The sequence below is a fragment of the Aplysia californica genome, unplaced genomic scaffold, assembly GCF_000002075.1.
Source record: "Aplysia californica isolate F4 #8 unplaced genomic scaffold, AplCal3.0 scaffold00457, whole genome shotgun sequence".
Taxonomy (NCBI): domain Eukaryota; kingdom Metazoa; phylum Mollusca; class Gastropoda; order Aplysiida; family Aplysiidae; genus Aplysia; species Aplysia californica.
In genome coordinates, this window is record NW_004797727.1 from 474257 (window position 1) to 494575 (window position 20319).

At 40.8% G+C, this 20319-nt stretch overlaps 3 protein-coding genes across 3 annotated transcripts in view; 2 read left to right on the forward strand and 1 right to left on the reverse strand.

Moving 5' to 3' along the window:
- Positions 1 to 192: 192 nt before the first annotated feature.
- Positions 193 to 9709, forward strand: LOC101859880. Its single transcript, XM_005105198.2, has 6 exons — positions 193 to 459; positions 2120 to 2308; positions 3545 to 3715; positions 4667 to 4887; positions 6174 to 6290; positions 7558 to 9709. The coding sequence occupies exons 1-6, from the start codon at positions 352 to 354 to the stop codon at positions 7751 to 7753; spliced, it is 1002 nt and encodes a 333-aa protein (XP_005105255.1). The 5' UTR covers positions 193 to 351; the 3' UTR covers positions 7754 to 9709.
- Positions 9710 to 10973: 1264 nt separating this feature from the next.
- On the reverse strand, positions 10974 to 17242 carry LOC101860115. Its single transcript, XM_005105199.3, has 6 exons — positions 16264 to 17242; positions 15563 to 15665; positions 15009 to 15187; positions 14238 to 14390; positions 13395 to 13517; positions 10974 to 11774 (listed from the first exon to the last, which is right to left on the reverse strand). Exons 1-6 carry the CDS (start codon positions 17028 to 17030, stop codon positions 11651 to 11653), a joined length of 1449 nt encoding a protein of 482 aa, XP_005105256.1. The 5' UTR covers positions 17031 to 17242; the 3' UTR covers positions 10974 to 11650.
- A 131-nt stretch (positions 17243 to 17373) lies between these two features.
- Positions 17374 to 20319, forward strand: part of LOC101860353 (protein XRP2) — a 22486-nt gene continuing 19540 nt past the window's right edge. Inside the window, exon 1 of the mRNA XM_005105200.3 lies at positions 17374 to 17575. Coding sequence (XP_005105257.1) covers positions 17490 to 17575 — 86 coding nt within the window. The 5' untranslated portion in view covers positions 17374 to 17489. The remainder of the gene's footprint in view (positions 17576 to 20319) is intronic.

A 20319-nucleotide genomic window follows, 5' to 3' on the forward strand; every position in this document is an offset into this window, starting at 1 on the left:
CACACACACACACACACACACACACACACACGCACACGCACACACACACACACACACAAACTCACATTTAAAAAAACATGGAATCAAGTAATTAATTGTCACTCCCCGAGGCATTACTAAAACGGCGAATTTGTTTTTTGACGACGACCTAATTAAGTTATCGCCCCTACAGGATGTTGAATTTCTTCCGTTGATGTGTCTCATAGCAACGACTGGCGATTGGTGGCTCTTTCTCCACATCTTCTCCAAGCCTTTGAGACTGCCCTGGTGCACAGGGGTCTCCCAAAATTGATAAACCCTGTGGAAATAAATCATCTTGTAGGTTAGACTAGCATAAAGAGATTGCCAAACATGCACCAGGAGGTTAAGTATGGCCGTCGTCAAGACTGGCATCTGACGAGTACTGGAGTTGGCCACCATCACCGCCCCGGATATTTCTTTCCAGATTCTGAATTCAAGGTTTGTAGGCCTAAAGACGTTATGTGGAATTACAGATTAGCTTATCCGTTTGAGATTAGACCTCTTACATTCTATAGATGATAAGTACATCTTTGTTAACTTGCTTTGCCTTTCACTCTTATAGTAGATCTAGATCTAGATCTAGATCTAGATCTAGATGATACTAGATCTAGATCTAGATCTAGATCTAGAAATCTAGATAAGTTGGTTATTAAAACTGTGTTAGATTCTGAATACTGTAGGCTACCACTGATTGACATCTGAATTTGAGTATTCCTTTACACCTGCCAAATGAACTTGCTATAACCGAATGTGAATTGCATTTTAAAGTATTATTATCATGCTTAGAGTATTTGCTTGGATTTATTTCTACTCTACACCGTCTACTCTTTAGTTTTGCTTAGCGTGAGATTGTTTATGTTTTTTTCAACATATATGACTTTGGATGATGGTCTACAAGATGTGAGCAAATGTCTAGCGATATCTGTGTTTTGTTGGACACTTGCGGATCCTTTGCGTTGAATGACTTTTCACACCACTTTAGATTTAGATAACTTTATTTATAAATATGCAACTGTATACAACCAAACATTGGTGGAAGGGGGAAGAGGGGGGGGGGGTTATTAAGTTCAATATATCTAGGAGGAGAGAGTGAGCAGAAGATAGTCGAGAGCCAGTGAAAGATAGAGAGAAATTTAATGATAATATAGAAGTCCGAAGGGAAAGTAGTGCAGAGAGAGATGTGACTGGCCGGACGATTCTATATGGGTGTAATCATACTTTTGTCAAGAATATTACATATTATATGGAGATGTGACCAATTTTTCTAATAAATTATAATAATAGATAGGAACAAAAAAAGAGCGCGAATCCCCGTTCAACAACAAGCTCTATGCGATTCATAATCTATACTATTACCCCAGCAGACCTGAAAGCATTCTGAAACAACCTCAACTTTCTGGGAAGCATACAGTGCAAGCAGCCATTTACATGCGCTAATACACTAACATACTGACATGATCTTTTTCGCTGTCTATGGCCGGGTACCCATTCCACCTGGGTGAAGTGAGGAACATTTGTATAAAGTGCCTTTCCCAAGGACACAATGTCGAGCCCGCAGCTCGAACCCCTGAACCCATAATCTCACAATTAGGACTCAGATAACCTAACCACTAGGTCACCGACACCACCACCTCACTAGGTCACCGATGTCACCTCAGAAAGGAGGGCTAGCTTCGCTCGAACAGTCTAGGATTCTGTGAAGATTATTCATTGCTTTTTCTTAATAAAACATTGAAATATGGGACAAAATATGCAACGTAAATGGCTTTTTCTTGATCATTTTTGTTTTCTTTTTCTTGTACTATTACACTCAAAATGCGTTTGAAGAACAAAAGGATTGAATGCAAAAAACTTACAGTACACAATCTAATTTTTGTTTCTGTAGCTATGTTGTTGGGTTTTTTAAAATATTTTATTTTTTAAAATAATGTATTTATTTTTAAAATTTATTTATTAAAATTTTTAAAAAAAATTGTTTTGTTGGTAGGGGGGGGGGGGGTGGGGGCTCTCTTTGCTGTTTGCCCATGCAGCACTTCAATGCGTACAAATTCTTTCGGTCTCTGGTTTTATTCAATTCATTTTTTGTCATCACATCCAGACTCTTCTAAGGGAACCGTTGCCCCCTGGCCTGGCCAAAGAGAATGAAGTGACCAACGACAAACCCTACCTCACCACCAAGGAGCAGTTCCACGACAAAAAGTACCCAGGCTTGCTCTACAAAGACCCGGAGCATAAGAAGGCCCCGGGTCACTGGAAGGTCACCTACATGAAAGACCTCACGGAGAAGGTGAACCATTTGCTTTGTTTATTTTTTTTTCTTTTTCCACAGCATGTTGACTGGCCTGTGTGATGTAGCTGTTAGCCTCTTTGCTGTTACACATGGTAAAGATGAGCTCAGTTTCTAACCGGTGAATCTTTTTTATCAAGTATCTACATCGGTCTGCGGAGATCTATCTAACATGTGTGTTTGTCTATCTTTACTTGTGTGTGTGTTTTTCGGAACTTTAAATTTATGTTTAGTACATAACAGTATCTCTTTTAATGGTCACAGACTTCCAATTTCTAACATTGGGAATATATTAATATTCTAAAACTAAAGCAGGCCTAGGGGTGCACGTCCGTTCTTGTCTGGCTGAAATCCCAATCACCGTCATCATGGATATTGATGGACTGCTGAAGAAACAAGAAGAACAGCGAATAGTGTCTCTGTCTATAGTAATGGAAACAAATACACATAGAATCGTGCACTTACTCTAATCTGGTTCTTTTCTGTGGTTGGCGGCTGCTGTGGTGGGGTTTGCTCCTTCTTTCCTGTCAAGCATCTGTCCTCATTATCTCTCCTGTTTCTCATTGTAGGCCTACATCACTCTTTTGAAGCACCTCTAACCATCGGCTCTTATATCATGACCCACTTGTGTTGCAAGGACTGTAAAACTCTTACTAGGGGGGGCTCTCGTGGCCTAGAGGTTAAGGTGTTCGTCTCTGATTCAAAGGTCCTAGGTTCGAATCAGGGTAGCGACGGAAACATTTTTTTTCTCTAAAATTGTCTCCTTTCACCTCCTTTCCTGCTGTCTAACAATGTTCTGTCGTCTGCCTTCGTCTCTTCTTTCTTCCCTCACCCCCTCACCTCCTTTGCCCCCTCCTCTGGGCTACGGACTTTTTCTGCAGCCTCTCTACTGCTACTCCTTGGCTCCTTCTTACTACTATCTTTCAGCCACACCTCTGATCTTCTGGTTGGAAAGATCTACACCTAGCCTTCTTGGATAAAAGGGCAAAAATTCTTGGAGGTCCCGTGTGCAAGTTGCGCACATCAAAGATCCCTTGTTGGTCTCAAATTGATAAGAGTAAGCTTCGGCTGCCAGTGGGCAAATTTCAAAATTTCCTACCAATTGAAAATGTTTAGTGTGTATCGCGCGCTCATATGACCTTATGAAGTTGCAAGGGCGATAAAACACTTACCCAAAAATAAAACAAAAAAATTCTTACTAGACCCAAACCTAACCTGTGTTTTTCCTCCCCACAGCTGGGCCAGGGCGGGTGGCGGCGGCCGCTGACCATGGGGAACCAGCTGAGCGAGATGAAGGCGGAGTACCAGTCGAAGGCCCCGGAGGTCAAGGAAAAGTACAAGTTTGAGGAAGTCTATCACCCGCAGAACTTCCTGCTGCAGGACCACCACAAGGAGGGACCCTCAAAGGTAAAGAAAACTTATCATCATCAGATTACACAAAGAGGGACCCTCAAAGGTAAAGAAAACTTATCATCATCAGATTACACAAGGAGGGACCCTCAAAGGTAAAGAAAACTTATCATCATCAGATTACACAAAGAGGGACCCTCAAAGGTAAAGAAAACTTATCATCATCAGATTACACAAGGAGGGACCCTCAAAGGTAAACACATCATCTGATTACACACAAAAACACACACATATATGTGAGGCAGCGTGGTGAAATCAGGCGTTCATCAAAATATAACAAAATCAAAGAAATCTGCAATTTTTGGCCGATGGGCAGTTTTTTTGTTTTTTTCTCGTTTTGGCTTAACGTCTTTAATGTCCTTTTAAAAATACTTTTCTGTGTAGATTTTTTTTTAGAAACGTTGATTAAAGGCACCCAAAAAAAATAAATTTGCAGTTTCCAAGGACTCTTAACCTCTGGATGTCACCAAACTTTCGCTGCCATTTTCTCGCTAATTTTACCTCGGAGACCACGCGACCACAACCTCCTTCAATCACAAATATCTCGACTTCCATTCATGACAGATGAGTATATTGGTCCCACTGAAAGTGAAAGCATGACAATTGAGAAAGCTTTAAAGTGATACCAATAACTCCCCATGTCCAAATATTGACGAGCGCCTGAATCCACCACGTCGTGACGCATATGGTCTAATTACACACAAACATACGCACATAATATATAAATGTGTGTCATGACATATTGGAATCAGGCACTCATCAATTTTTGGGCGTATGGAGTTACTGCTATCATCTTAACAGCTAGTACATTTATCTCAGTTTTGATGAAGAAAGAAAAAAGATCTCTCTTGAATAGAAGTAAAAAAGTTTGTGACTGGAGCAGACGAGTGGGTCTCACACACTTGCCATATTAATCTCTTCACACGAGCGTACTGTACCTAATCCCAGGTTGGGGCAGCCAGCACCCAGAACCCCAAGCTGCAAGGCCAGCCGTTCTACGTGAAGGACAAGGGCGTGCTGAACATCCTTGACCCCTACCTGAGCACCACCCAGCGCGACCACCGCATGTTTACCCAGGGGGAGATGGGCGACTACCCGAAGAAAGACGTGCCGACGTACTGGCAGTGTGAGGAGTACCCCAAGGCCTGGGGACACGGGCTGCACCATAAGTGAGTCGCTAAAGGTTCTCATAGTCTATAGTGGGGTACCCCAAGGCCTGGGGACACGGGCTGTGCCATAAGTGAGTCGCTAAAGGTTCTCATAGTCTATAGTGGGGTACCCCAAGGCCTGGGGACACGGACTGCACCATAAGTGAGTCGCTAAAGGTTCTCATAGTCTGCAGTGGGCTCCTCTTAAACCAAACTCGGGTACAAATGATAACTATAGTAGTAATAACAGATAGCATTTGTATAGCACAAATCCCCACTCAACAGCTAGCTCTATGCGCTTCACATTCTTTATTATTACCCCAGCAGACCTGAGAGCATTCTGAAACAACCTCAACTTCCCGGGAAGCATACAGTGCAAGCTGCCATTTAATCTGAAAAGTGGTAAACCAAAAAAAAATTAAATGCCCATTTTTTTTCCTTTCAATTGAGCAACCCCTCTAAACTGAAAACCCAGCTAAACTGAAGAATATGTGGCAGTCCCACAGGTTGTAGTTTGAGAAGAATTCACTTAATTCAGATATTCCTATATCTATCTTTCTCATTTTTTTATTAAAAAAAATATTTTTTTTTACGTAACTGGCCTAGGTATGTAGGCTACCTGTACTGTTGAATGTAGAGACCTATAGTAAAACTAAACTGAACTAGAGGTTTTTTCCTTTTCTACCCGTGGAATTTATAAGAAAATATGTAAATGAGTGTCCTTGAGCAAGACACGATAGCCTGAGCTCAAAACCAGGGCGCTACACAGTGGTGATGAGCTAAGGTGTGTGGATTGTCTGTGTTGGGTGGTGTTGTGTATTGTCCATGTAACAGCCCCGGCGTGACGCAGGCTCAGTTCGTGTTTCACCGGGCACAGTTTTGGGTCCCCAAGGCCACAGTAGTACAAATGTACTAGATTGAGTGGTCAGTTTCCTGTAATTAGACCCGGTTCGCAAATACTACTAACTATATCTGAAAGGATAGGATTCCTTTGTACAGAAGAAATATTTCTGAATGTGAATCTGTGATTAATTTTACAAAGTGCATCTTATGGAAGCAGTATGCAGAATATAGCCTATGACGTACACAAGGCATGACGAACACCGTACATCACAGCAGCATCTTGGCTCGTACGATGTGTAAGAAAAAATTACGAACGGCATATGTCATATAGGTCATGAAGGGGTCAATGCTTAATTACATCTATGTATATCATTATAATATATACATTTACCAAGAAAATAAATATTGTAAAATTTGTTAATTATTAACTTTATTTTATCTATTTATTTATTTATTTTTTCTAGCCCTCTGCCAAAGGACAACGTTCCCCGTGGCAAACTGCCGATGAGAGATGAGACGATCTTCCCTACAGCCACAAAGATTCCTCGGCTGCCCAAAGCTCTGGTGCCAGTGCCGCACGCGTAAGTGTCAAAGGTCAAAGGTCAAACTGCTGGTTTTGTCGGAGTATAGAGAAGCACATCAACGTGATCGCAGTCACTTTGGGCTGGGAAGCACGGTAATTGTTGGTCAGACAGAAGAATAGGTTAATGCTGGTGGATTTTTATGCCTGTATGAGATTTTAGATGATTTAGGAGGCCGGTTTTGACCCTGTCTATGAGGGCCAACCCTCTAGGTTATGAGTGAGGGAAACATTCCTGCAGAACGAGCGAAATACTTGGTGAAAATTCTCCCCAGTCGGGAATGGAACGTTAGTCTCCTGACTGCAATGACAGACAGACAACCTCTACTCCAGACACTGGTCCACTTATTGCAGATCCACACAAACGAAACTGTTTCTTTATTTCAAGTTAATTATTGTAGAATTAAATAATCTTATGAGGAAGAGGTAAGAAATACCCCCACTGAACTAAAAAGTAACATTGCTATTTGGGGAGGGGTTCATGTTATTGCTAATGCTAATGTTTAGTTTCTCCTTCTGATGAAACAGTTGGATATCAAGCCTTGTACAGTAACCTCAACATCCAACTCCAACTGATAAAAATTTTACGCCCCTGTCAAGCAACTTGGTTTATTCAGGGGGTGGGGGGGAAGGGGGTGGCTGTTGTGTTCAACCCTGCCTGTTGACTGTAAGGGTCCACTTGGCCAGTCCATCCAGCAGTACACACAAACTACAAACACTGGCGTACACACAAACTGTGTAGTCCACTGTGGATCTTTGACGTTTCCTCCATAGTTTTCTCTCCTGTGTATGTAGCCATGTCTGCGGTCTTCATTTATGAAGCAAGTATGGTGTTGCAGGATATGGTGGCTGTTCTCCGAGACTTGGCTTAATCGACAGCGTTTCCAACTTTAACATGGAGTGCATATATATATATATATGCTGTTTCAGTCTATTTGTTTTTGATTGTAGGCGTTTTTTTATGCCTGCATCAACATAATTTAGATCATTTAGAAGAGGTGTTTTGACGACGCTGTCACGGCCAAGTCCGGCTGAGAGGGACACAATGTCCTAGCAAAAAGACCGAGATATTATTTGAAATAATTTGTTCCTCCCTCTGGCACCATACTTGGGTGTGTGCGACAGCGAAGCACCGAGCTGCTACACTACAGACGCCAGTAGTCTAGCTGTGTGAGCATGTGACTTTGAATATAAAGATATCAAAAGAATGAAAGCATCACCAACTGTCCCACGACTCATGAACTGTTGTGGTTTTTTCCTGTTCTCAGAGGTCTGAAGAGCCTGTACGACGAATCGTTCCAGTTCCCGTCTCACGTGAACATGAAGGAGAACTATTACTGCCCGGTGGACACGCCCTTCAAACTGCCGGACCCCGGGACCAAGTCTGTCTACACCGCACCCAAAATGTACAACACCGAGTACCAGAACATCGGCAGTCGGAAGCCCATCACCGTTACTAAATAAGTTTTTAAAAAAATATATAAATAAATTCCTTTTTCTAATGTTTGTGATGGGGGTGGAGAAGAGGGTCCACCTTATGCCCTTATTTGGACAGAGGAGAAGCTAAATGGAAAATGTTGGGAACTAGATCTAGAAATGGAAAGAAAAGGCAGTTGGAAGCTGACAGCGGTTACAAAATAATTTTTAAAATTAAAAATAAATTATTTTTATAAAATGTTAACGTCGGAGGAGAAGCTCAATTCCAAATGTTGAACTGGAAAATGGAAGGGAAAGGCAGCTGGAAGCCGTTTACTGTCACAAAATTATATATATGAGGCTAAGCTGATAGTGTTGAACTGGTAATGAAAAAAAGCAGAAGATTAAAATCACATGTGGATATAATACACTCATACAATTTTGAAACCTTCATTGTACGTATTCATTTGTTTGATTTTGTCATTCATTTTTTTTTTTTTTTTATTCGTTGTGGAAGGGTGACCGTTTTGTTGATCAAGTTGTGAATGATGCTGAGAGAATGGTCGTATATATATATGAGTGAAAGGAGAGAGTGTATGAAGATACAACTTTATGCCTTCACGTGTTACATTAAATGCTGTAGACATTTTCAGGTCAAACGTGTGTTTCTGGGTTCCTCTGTTTGTGAAATGGGAAAAGTTCTAAATACCACATTTCTATGAAAACTGAAAACACATTGGCCATTTCATCATTTGTTATTTTTGAAGTCCCAGGTTGTGAACCAGGTTTTTCTGTCAGAGCCAGTGGTTCTGTAACTTTTTTTTCACCCAGAGACATAAGGGCAGAGTTTGTCACATACACAGTGTGGAATAAAGCATGCCATTGTACAGTCAAACTGTGTCATTAATGAATTGCAAAATGTTGGAGATGTACTTCACATGATGCACTGGGTTTGTTTCTCTTTATTCTGACCTCTGCCACACACTCGACTCTTTGTGGACTGTTCCGTGGAGGATGAAAACTTGTACTGGTGGGAGTTTTACCTCACAGAAGGATGTTGTATAGGTGTTGTTTGAATAGGTAAAGCCTGTACTGGTGGGTGTCTTACCTCACAGAAGGCTGGTACAGACATTGAATGTTTGAATATATTTGAAGAAATGTCATAACACACAGTAGGACATCTTGAAAAATTGTGGCTTCAGTATTTTCTTATTTTGAAACGTTTTTTGCTGACGAGAAGAAAATTAGCGACCTACCCATGGTTCTATTCTTCCCAGTTTGAGCAAACACGAAGGCCTACCAAAGACTTCATTTTGAAAAATGTAGGGCCTGCCTGGTACTCATGTTGATAAAAATCGACTCCATTATTTATCTAACGTGTGTTGTTATTTCTTTGTACAATTCAGTATTTTCAGAAAACATTTGAGCAATATACAACCACTGATTTCCTTGCCACTGATCATCCTGAATGTGTTGTCATAGCATCCGCCGGCTGTTCAGATCTATTTAGCCCAAAAATTTAGAATTTTTTATTTTAAAAATTTATTTAGATTTTATAACATTTTCTGACACAGTAGTATCAGTTGCAAGTGCTCCAGAATGTTCTGTAGAAATTCCAAGTGTAAATGTTGAAAAACACCAGAAAAAATAGGTCATGTAAGTTAAATGTAAGTAAAATTGTTCAAAGAGAGAAACAGTTCTTGTTTCTCCAACCTTAACAATTTTGCTTTCGGAACTTGGAACATTTGAACTGCTTATTGACAACCCAGTGTCTTACAATCACCGATCACTGCTGCTTTTCTATGTTTTACTGTAGGCCTACTGTGTACTGTGTCTGCTATGTATATTTTACAGTACTGTTTCTGCTATGTATCTCTGGAGAGAGCAGTGACCACCGGCAACATTTGTACATACAGATCAAAGGGGAAAGAAGAACACAATTTTGGAACACTTTTATCACATCCGCCTTTCACATGAAATAAACATGTTTTCTGATATCCTCTACAGTTTTTATTCATCCTTTTTTTATACACATTTCGTCTTCGTTTTGCATGATGCTACAAACACAGGAGCACAGAATGTTCCACTCACGTAACTCTCTAGCTTAGCATGATGCTACAAACACAGGAGCACAGAATGTTCCACTCACGTAACTCTCTAGCTTAGCATGATGCTACAAACACAGGAGCACAGAATGTTCCACTCACGTAACTCTCTAGCTTAGCATGATGCTACAAACACAGGAGCACAGAATGTTCCACTCACGTAACTCTCTAGCTTAGCATGATGCTACAAACACAGGAGCACAGAATGTTCCACTCACGTAACTCTCTAGCTTAGCATGATGCTACAAACACAGGAGCACAGAATGTTCCACTCACGTAACTCTCTAGCTTAGCATGATGCTACAAACACAGGAGCACAGAATGTTCCACTCACGTAACTCTCTAGCTTAGCATGATGCTACAAACACAGGAGCACAGAATGTTCCACTCAGGTCACTCTGTAGCTTAGCATGATGCTACAAACACAGGAGCACAGAATGTTCCACTCACGTAACTCTCTAGCTTAGCATGATGCTACAAACACAGGAGCACAGAATGTTCCACTCAGGTCACTCTGTAGCTTAGCATGATGCTACAAACACAGGAGCACAGAATGTTCCACTCACGTAACTCTCTAGCTTAGCATGATGCTACAAACACAGGAGCACAGAATGTTCCACTCAGGTCACTCTGTAGCTTAGCATGATGCTACAAACACAGGAGCACAGAATGTTCCACTCACGTAACTCTCTAGCTTAGCATGATGCTACAAACACAGGAGCACAGAATGTTCCACTCGCGTAACTCTGTAGCTAGGAAGAAAAGAACACAAAGAAAAGGAGGAACCTACTCAAAGAGTAATGAGGGGAAGACAACAGGAAGGGTGCAAGGGAAAAGCATGAGACAAATTTCAGCTATGTCGTGGGACGGAAACTGTTAAAGCGATTCTTCTCTTCCACCACGCTGCCTCACATTATCTGTTTTTATCAAAATAACAACAAGTTAAATATCTCAAAGTTTTTCCCTCGCACCCTTCAGTTACATCAGAAACTAAGCACATAATGACGTCCAATCAACTGCCGCAAGCTGTGAGCCTCGGCCTTGCCTTGTTGCAACAAGTTTGATAGAAAATATCTATACACTGCATATAACTACTATACACTGTATATATATACGCTGTATACATTAACATGTTCTGCACACAAAAAAGAACACTTTTCAAGCTAGCTCTACAAGCATTTATTACAAACAAATTTTGTTTTTAAAAGAAAGATTTGATGCACAAGAAAACATTTGTTGTATACAGAAAAGCAGATTTTTACAATAAATCGAGGAAAACAAGAAACAAAGACGCAGCATTTATTCAGTAGACATACTACATACCACACCAACTAAAATTTGCCGGCCATTTTCTCACTAATTTTAACTCAGAAAGCAGGTCACCCCCACCTCCTTCAATCGTAAATATCTCTACTTCTATTCAAGATAGATAGGTATTTTTTTTCAATGGCAAGCAAGACAAATGAACAAGCTTTGAAGATGATACCAATAACTTGAGTAAGTCAACAAGCCCAAAAATTGACTAGTAAACGAAGCGACGGATAGTTTTTATCAGGGCCAACAAACCTGAAGGAATGAGGAGCGGTGCACAATTAATCCCTTCAACCTCTTCCACTGACACATACACATAAATTTACTCAAATTCTAAGTTATGCTGAATACACATACATACCCCCACCCCCCTTCTTCAAACCTCAACACACAAACATACATTCACTCACTCACACACACAGACACACACATACACACACACAGACTTGCAAACACATGTTGTCATACTCAAGGCATTTATGGCACCAAACTATCTTTTTTTCTATTGACAATGAGCCAAAGAAAAGTATCAAGAACTTTTCAGCTGGAGATCCTCTAGGCGACAGTCCAGCAGCCATTTCTGTACGTCTGCTCTCGCTTCCTTCAGGCTCGCCGGCAAACTTGGCTTGAGAGGTTCAATTTCCTCCTGGTATCTGCAAACACATGCCACAGTTAGAGGAGTATTTAAACACATTTTTGTTGGCAAGTGTTTAACGGGGCTCGCAACTGCATAAAGTCATATCAGCGTACCGGACACATTAAACATTTTCAGTTGGCAGGAAATTTTGAATTTTGCCCGAGCAGTGGCCGAAGCCTAGTCTTATCAATTTTAGACCACCAAAGAATCTTTAGCGTGCGCAACATGCACACGGGACCTCCGAGAATTTTCAACCTTATCCGAAAGGGATAAGTGTAGATCTTTCCTACCATAAGATCAGGGGTGTGGCTGAAAGACAGCAGTAAGAAGGAGCCAAGGAGTAGCAGTAGAAAGGCTACAGAAAGAGTCAGGAACCCAGAGGAGGGGGCAAAGGAGCGGAGGGGTGGGAGCAGAAAGAGGAGACGAAAGCTGACGACAGAACTATATTAGAGGGCAGGAAAAGAGGTGAAAGGAGAACATTTTTGGAGAAGAAAATTTTCCATTGCTAACCGGATTCGAACCCGGGACCTATTGAATAAGAGGCAAACACCTTAACCTCTAGGCCACGAGAGCCTCTTTTAGAACAGTATGAATGACAAGATAAGGATGGATTTCACGTCTCTTTAAGAGTGAGAATGGCAGAAGGCCTTCCAGGGTAAGTGGAATGTGTCAAACAATTAAAACCCTTCCGTCTCACCACCATCTTTGGTTTGAGGATATGTTGGACGGAGACTGGCTCATCCTAGCCCGGCCTTACTCCTCAATCTATACAACATTGTAGGACTCAACTCCTCAATCTATACATCGTATGACTCAACTCCTCAATCTATACAACATTGTAGGACTCAACTCCTCAGTCTATACATTGCATGACTCAACTCCTCAATCTATACATTGTATGACTCAACTCCTCAATCTATACATTGTATGACTCAACTCCTCAATCTATACATTGTATGACTCAACTCCTCAATCTATACATTGTGTGACTCAACTCCTCAATCTATACATTGTAAGACTCAAATCCTCAATCTATTCCCAGTCCCAGTCTATACCACGGGTGCCCCTTCAGCTCAGTTGGTGTCCTGCGGGACTATGCTCCCACAAGATCACAAAACCTATTTTTTATTTCATTTTGATGCCAACATTTTTTATTTGCTAAATCGAAAGTCTGATCAGTTACCCTGCTTGGGTGAAAAAATCAAAGTGAAACTGTGACTAGATTTTGAATAAATTAGAATTAAAACTTCGGGATCACTCTATTTTCAAATGGTTACGCTGACAAAAAACAACTCTTTTTCTCTAAACTGCTGGGAAGAAAAAAAAAGGTGTTTTGTCAGCTTAGAGCAGTATGGAGTGGATGGTCGCGGTTCAAATTCCAGGCTGAATGTTCTTGGCCTTGAGTCGTTTTGTGAAGTTTTCACTGCTCTCAATCTATTTAGCTGGGCCCTATCAGAGACAGACCTTAATTTTGCAAGTTCCACCTCTTAAACAATCTAATAGTGTTGATAAGGGTGTAAAAACCAGGCATGTTCACTAGTTTATAAAAGACTGATGATTGCCATTAAACTCTAGAGGCATTACCAGCAACTCACACATAAATATACATCCAAAAGAGAACATTCCAAACTCTTACCGTCTGCAAACATCCATTAACTCTGTGTAGGAAAACTCTCCATTGCGCGCCGCCAGCAACTCTTGTCGTTCTGTGGAGTCAGTCTTCCTGTACACCTGCAGCGATCCGCTCACACACATGTCCCTGAGATTACAAACGTTTTTAGCTAATCAATGACAGTGTAGTAAGCAGTAGAAATAAATGTTTAGTTTAATTTTAGTACGGTTTTTATGGCGCTTGCAACTGCATAGGGTCATATGAGCGCCAAGGGGTGGATGTCAACAGAGAAGTCCATACAGGGAATCAGGCTTACTCTGCTAACCTCTCTAGCCTCAAGAGCACAAAGTCTGCTTCGACTATCAAGGCACCCCGGAAATAACAGTTTACAAGAGAGTGACAAACATACAAAAGAAGTAGAGGAAAATGACCATACTAAGGATGAGGAAAGGAAAATCAGCAGTTACCCCTATGTTGTTCTGGCACAGTATGAGCATGACATTGATTAATCGGCCCATTTACAATTCTACTGTGCAGAAAAACATGTTAATGTCCCCCCTTAGGGAATGGCCTAAAGACACTTCAGTCAGTAGCACAGCCCTGGTTGGGGGGATGGAGGAGGTGGATGTAAATACAAACGTTATACAGCTACAGGGAGGGGCACAACAATAACAACATGTGGGGGTCTGGGCTGAGACGTGGCCAGCTATAAAGCTCAATAAAGTGGAATTTATTTATCTGTTTGATCCTAGACTTTCTAAACTTCCAATCACATTTGAAAGTACTGCAGACTTAAGTCAGGGCCAGATTCACTTCGTAGTAGTTTAGAAAACACAAAGTCACAAACTGTTATTCCGTTACTCTGACCTGGCATTCTGTAGCAGTCTGAGCACTATGTAGCCCAGCTTGCTCAACTTGTGCGGCAGTTGCTCCGTCAGCCCGTTGTTTGAGCGCCACTTCTGCAGCTGCTTCACACCTGTGGTCCCCTGTGCCTCTTTCATGTACTTTTCCAGACACTTTCTGTCAATCACAGGATTAAAATGAGATAACGCAAAAGACAACCAAAACACATAGTTGCAGTCGTTTTGTAAAAAAAATAGTAAGGTTGTTGTACATTATTACCTCTAGTTCAAAGTGACAACACAGAACATTTCTTTCCAAATATTGCATTGTTGATTCATTCATGGAACATTAGAAACATTTACAGGCGTCACTCTCAGAGATGACAGGAATAGTGATAGAGAAATACTAAAAACAAAGATTTCATTTTCTCCCACTTGTTCATATTTTGCTAATCACGTTTGTCCTATATTGTGGGAACGAATCTGCTTAAACACTGGGATCGATACTATCTGGATATTTACCCTTTTTTTTGTTTGTACACTGTCGTGGCAATTTGGTTGTATGTTGTGGAGACAAATAGATAACAGTGCATTTGACAAGAAAAAACCCCCAAAAGGTAAATTTTCTGCAGGAAAAAAATGTGCAAAATTGGTACCCCCTGTTTGACCTGCTCTTGTTTTCTCTGATCTTTGTGGTGAAATGTTGTGGCCCTTATGTCATTACTTTGAATTTACTGTGCAAATTTAGTCATCATTTTATTATGAAATGAATTATGTTAGAAAATGAAATTCCTACTGTGTCAGGAGAGTGTTCCTGATGGCCTGTAGTTGCTCCCACTGCTCCGAGGCTAGAGCCAGCCCTTCGTCTTTCGACAAAAACAGAGTTTCGATACATCTTGGATCTCCAGCGACCAGCAACTCACAGTATCGCTGAATTTCGAGTATCGTGTAGTCCACCACAGCCCGGTCACTGTTCTGGCAACGGAAAGACGAACAAAAAAAAAGTTATTTCAAAGGTTACAATTTTGATTGCAGACGTTAAATGGGAAATGAAGACATCATACAATTATTATTGATACATCAGATTTGAAATAAAAACTTGGAAGAGAAAAAATGTTTCCAAACCAAATCAGTCACTGTCCCCAAGGAATGCACAGATGTTAGACTCTAGTCAATAATCAATGTGTAGGTATCTAAATAAGAAGATTATTAGAGAGCTACAAGTCAATATAATTTTTCAATACCAGGTCAATGTACTACTACAATTTCTTATTTGATGAAGAAAGATATAGAGTAATATCACTTTGTCATTTCAATAATTCATAGAAAAATTTAAAAACTCAAGCTTACCTTTATTGTTTGCTTTGGGGGATCTAAACCAAGAATGTCCGTCGTTTTTGCTTGATAAACCAGGAAGATATCATTATCACTGCCTGGCAGATTACAGTTGTACCTGTCAATGAAAGATTATAAAAGATGAACCACAATATTTTTCTTTCAGAAGCAATAATAATCGAAGGCCATTTACAAAGCTCTTTGCATTCTTCACAACCAAAATAAAGTGATTATGATTCGTTATGATTATAATATGATGTCATGATGATAAATGAATAATAGCAAAGATACTGTGTGCTAAACATTCTCGTCAGTTTGCCTTCTCTGTCATTCACAGTCGGCGGAGACAGTTGACATAGATGATACTGATAGGGGGGGGGGGGGGGGGGGCTAGATAATGTGTACAACAACAATGCAACATGGAAGAGAAGAAAAAGAAGCAAGAGTGTCTGGTGCACATTTAGTTTAGCAAATCTCCAATTATAAGCATTTACAACACAAACCAGATAGGAGTTAATAAATCAAGTCAGAATCCTATTCATAGCATTAAAAGAGAGTATAAAAGGAGAGAGTTTCAGTACACATAACTGTTAACTCATAAAATCCAGATTACTAGATCTATATAATGAAATGGGAAGAACTTCTAAGAATAATTTATAATTGTGGCGCATATATATATATATATAGCTCTCACTCAAAATATTTTCAGAGCCTACCTTTGACTGCCAAAAGGACAAGCAAGATGTACCTTGCCAAGTTCTCGCTGCACTTTCTCTATCACGACATCCCAGCCTCCAAATTCGCTGCTGCTTTGTGACTTTGAGTCAACTGCATGTTCTTCATCCTTGAAGAAAGATACTTCACACTGCATCTCTTTGGCCAGATCCATTTCCCTTTTCTTTTGTAAAAGTCCCTCCCTATATTCATTAATCAAAGAGCACAACTGTCCTCCTGTATCTTCTGAAATTTGCTGCCAGTTGCGAGCCTTGTTGACAGGTGATCCATCTGGAAGTTGTAAGTGTTTGGTCTTCTCTGAAGACAAGCAAGCCAGTTTGGACATGTCTTGTAAATGCACTTTCCATGTAACAGGAAAACGGTGCCATGGAGAGGCATCATCCTCGTTACCATTATTCGAAGGTCCACTCGTATCCCCCAAGTTATCACAGTCACAATCAACATAAACAGTATCAATTTCTTTCTTTGTTGCGTTTTCACTGACATTTTTCAAGTCCCGACAGTTGAAGTTGCTTTCACAATAACCATGCCAGCCATGCTGATTATTTACACTAAACACTAGAATCACGCGCCCTTTCTCATGGGCTGAGGAGAGAAGATCTTTAGGATGAGGTGGATATTGTCTATCTCGACAAGCCCATATTCCAGTTTCTATACACCGATGCAAATTCTCAATTGCGGCACATTTAACGACGAAGTAAGTCGTGACTTGTTGGACTTGGGGTGACTCTGCTGTACCACTCTCCATCAGGCAGACCCTTGTACGAGAAAGTTACAGAAATAAAGTAGTATATATTATGTATATATCACAAGCAAGACCGGTAATAATCTGATATTACCCTGAAATCCATGCTTACAAAGTGAGGACAGCCCGCTATTGCCCCACCTACTTGCAATTTCTCCGCGGCAGGAAGTTCCGTGTTGCCAGTGTCCGTTCTCTAGCGGAAGATAAACAAACCAATCGCTGCTCTACTTTCTTGGTCTCCTTACACTGGAGAGCTCCTTTGGAAGCCGCTTTTATAGCCAATGAAAAAACTGTTTCCCCGAGACTGCGGAAGTGTTGCTGCCGGGCCGGGTGCTCTCCCTTTCCGTTTCTAATCAAGCGGTGACAAGCTGCAGCTGAGCCCGTCAACAGGGAGAAGAATTTCTCGCACCTTGCAGAAGCCTTTTGTGCCGTCGTAATTTTGAAAACCCGATCTTGCTCAAAATGGGGTGTATTTTTTCTTGCTTCAAGAATCCCAGTGGACAAGTTCCTTTAGAGGAAACTACAGACGAACCGAAGGTTTACTCATGGTGAGTAGATCTAGTCTATTCGCTGATACTGAGAGTAGTGAGAGTAAGATAGATCTAGATTCTTGATCTAATCTAGAATCTAGATCTAGATTAGATCTAGAATCTAGCTAGAATCTAGATCTAGATCTAGCGGATTTGAATTAGCCTAGATCTAGATGTAGATCTAGATCTAGATCTAGTTCTAGAATCTAGCTAGATCCAGCAGATTAGAATTAGCCTAGATCTAGATCTATATCTAGATGTAAATCTAGAATCTAGATAGCCTATAGATCTAGTCGTTGTATCGAAAGTAAGATTTTAGATCTAGATCTAGAACTGGGTGGTTGTTGAAGGCAATATAATAGATCTCTGTATATATATAGATCTAGATCTAGGCCCTATAGGAAAGATCCTACTAGATCTATCTGATCTAGATCTAGATTTCTAGGTAAGATTGAAGAATACCGGACCAGCGGACTGACTTTGCCTATGTCTCAACTATAGGAATTCATAATTTTCCCGTTTTTAATATCTCTCAATGGAGAATCTCGGACCGGTAGATCTATTCATTAAAATTTTGTCAGGGGGGAGACCCCCCTGAACCCCCACCCCCTCCCTTCTCCTCCACCCCAACCACCCTCCCCACTTACCCCACTTTCTCGCGCAATAATGTACGAGTGGTCCGGTATTCTTCAATCTTCCCTAGATCTAGATTAGTTGATTGCATGGCAACACTGCACTCCTCGATAAGTAGAGTCTACCTAAATTAGAACTTCAGCACCAGGGATATGTCAATTATCTGTATGAGGCATGTGGGCCTCGTGTCAGTGGAAAACAGACACAAAGTGGCTCAGGTCAAGGCGTACATGAGGGTGGCGGCGGATAAGCAACACCCACTTCACGAAACCATTGGAGCAATCGAGGGAAATCCCCTAAAACGAGGAGGTTCTTGGATGGCTGAGGCTGAAAACACCATCAAGGAAGTCTGCCCACTGGAAGATATACAGCGGGGTGAAGAGTGGATAAAGATGAATGAGAGCAGGGAGATTTTGGGAAGGTAGTGGTTACGCTGAACAGAGAATGTAGAGAGTGGCCACAGGGGACGATAGAAGATGCTGAGATACGACAACTGATTGAAGAAAACTCACGGCATGGAGATGTGGTTGTATACACGGATGGATCTGTTAAACGAGGGGAAAAATTTGGATGGGGCTTCTCAGCAAGAGTGAGTGGCAGATTGGTGCAGGAACAGCAGAGAGCATACAATGTGACAACATCCAGCATGGGAATGGAGATAGAGGCAATCACTCAGGCTCTCAGATGGGTCACAACAACTCGACAAACACATGTGGTCTTTGTCACAGACTCTTAGAGCACTCTGAGGAAGATTGAGAGTGGGAACCTTAGAGCTGGATGGACAGAGCTCCTGAAGAAGACAACACTGAAAAAGATCTGAGTGGCCAAAGCTTCTCCCCAAAATGACGAGCCACCGCTCCCAGTGGCTGCTCATGTTTAATGAGTTGATTATTGTCATAAAAGTCAATACTTTTGTTTCTGTGTCATGATAGATTTCCTTCTTACACACAGGTATAGGTAAGCTGGAAATCTGATACTGATTTGCATTTCACCTGCACATGTTTACACCTACCATGGCATTTGTATCTGAATATTTTTACTTTTTCTTTCTCAAAGAAAAGTGTATCATATGCATCTGCAGTGAATGTCAGTTGAAGTACGGTACCGGTAAAAAAAAGTGGGACGAAAAAAGGTCTCTTATTTCAAAATCAATTCATAACAATGTGAGGCACACTTACTCATGATTCTCTGAGGACGAGATTTTTCCGATTTTTCAGATGCATACCCCTGTTTGTGTGGGGGAGTTTATGCACTCCCCCTGAAATCCTCTGACCGTTCTAATCTTGAAAAAGGAGATAATATATTTTTACATCTTGATGTATAGTATAGCTTATAAAATCCCATTTTAAGGATGGCTGATAAAGGAAACCTTGTGTATGTTTTGCTCTGAAGGAAAATTTAAGCCCACCCTGTAACGAGTAAGAGGTAATAAAAACCAAAATGTACCGCTGCACTTCTGGAATAGATGCATCCCCTCCAGTGATTAAATAATCACTGTGTATGTCCAAAATCAGGTGTAGGAGTATTATTGGGTAATATGTGTCATTATGCGGTGGAATCAGGCGCTCATCAATTTTTTGGGCATCTAAGTTATTGGTGTCATATTAAACCTTGTTCAATCATCTTGCTTTCAATGAAAAGATTATCTCCCTCTATCTTCAATAAAGGTCGAAATCTTTTCCTTTGAAGGAGGTGGTGATCACCTGGTTTCAGACGTAAAATTAGAGAGAAAACGTCCGTCAAAGTTTGGTGACTTCCAAGATCAAAGACTGAGAGTCCTTTGAAACTGTCAATTTACATTTTTTTATTTTCTATGTTCAACTTTTTTCAGTATAAGCCGCAAAGCAATGTTTTTTTAAATGGTTATAAAAGATGTTGAGACGAAAAATAAAAATTTGATCAAAATTGTCAAACGGGAAGACAAATGCCGTTTCCTTCGAATTCATTATTTTGAAGAGTGCCTGATCTCACCACCATGCCTCACATATTTCGTTGACCAACTGCTCACATGTATTTATTTCAAAATTTTAAAGAAGGGTTGTTTTTATTGAAAAAATATGTGGTGCCAGTTGCATGTGTTGATAAAATATTTAGTAAAAACTCAAATTTCAATGTTGAAAATCCCCCCC

What these genes read in the sequence shown, in the direction of transcription:
- LOC101859880 (XM_005105198.2), top strand. Translation starts at nt 352, where the DNA reads ATGCACCAGGAGGTTAAGTATGGCCGTCGTCAAGACTGGCATCTGACG. An exon ending in TGAAAGACCTCACGGAGAAG is followed by an intron (nt 2,309 to 3,544) that starts GTGAACCATTTG and finishes TCCTCCCCACAG; the next exon opens with CTGGGCCAGGGCGGGTGGCG. An exon ending in CTGGTGCCAGTGCCGCACGC is followed by an intron (nt 6,291 to 7,557) that starts GTAAGTGTCAAA and finishes TCCTGTTCTCAG; the next exon opens with AGGTCTGAAGAGCCTGTACG.
- LOC101860115 (XM_005105199.3), bottom strand. Translation starts at nt 17,030, where the DNA reads ATGGAGAGTGGTACAGCAGAGTCACCCCAAGTCCAACAAGTCACGACT. An exon ending in AGGAACACTCTCCTGACACA is followed by an intron (nt 14,391 to 15,008) that starts GTAGGAATTTCA and finishes TGTGATTGACAG; the next exon opens with AAAGTGTCTGGAAAAGTACA. An exon ending in AGACTGCTACAGAATGCCAG is followed by an intron (nt 13,518 to 14,237) that starts GTCAGAGTAACG and finishes TTGTAATCTCAG; the next exon opens with GGACATGTGTGTGAGCGGAT.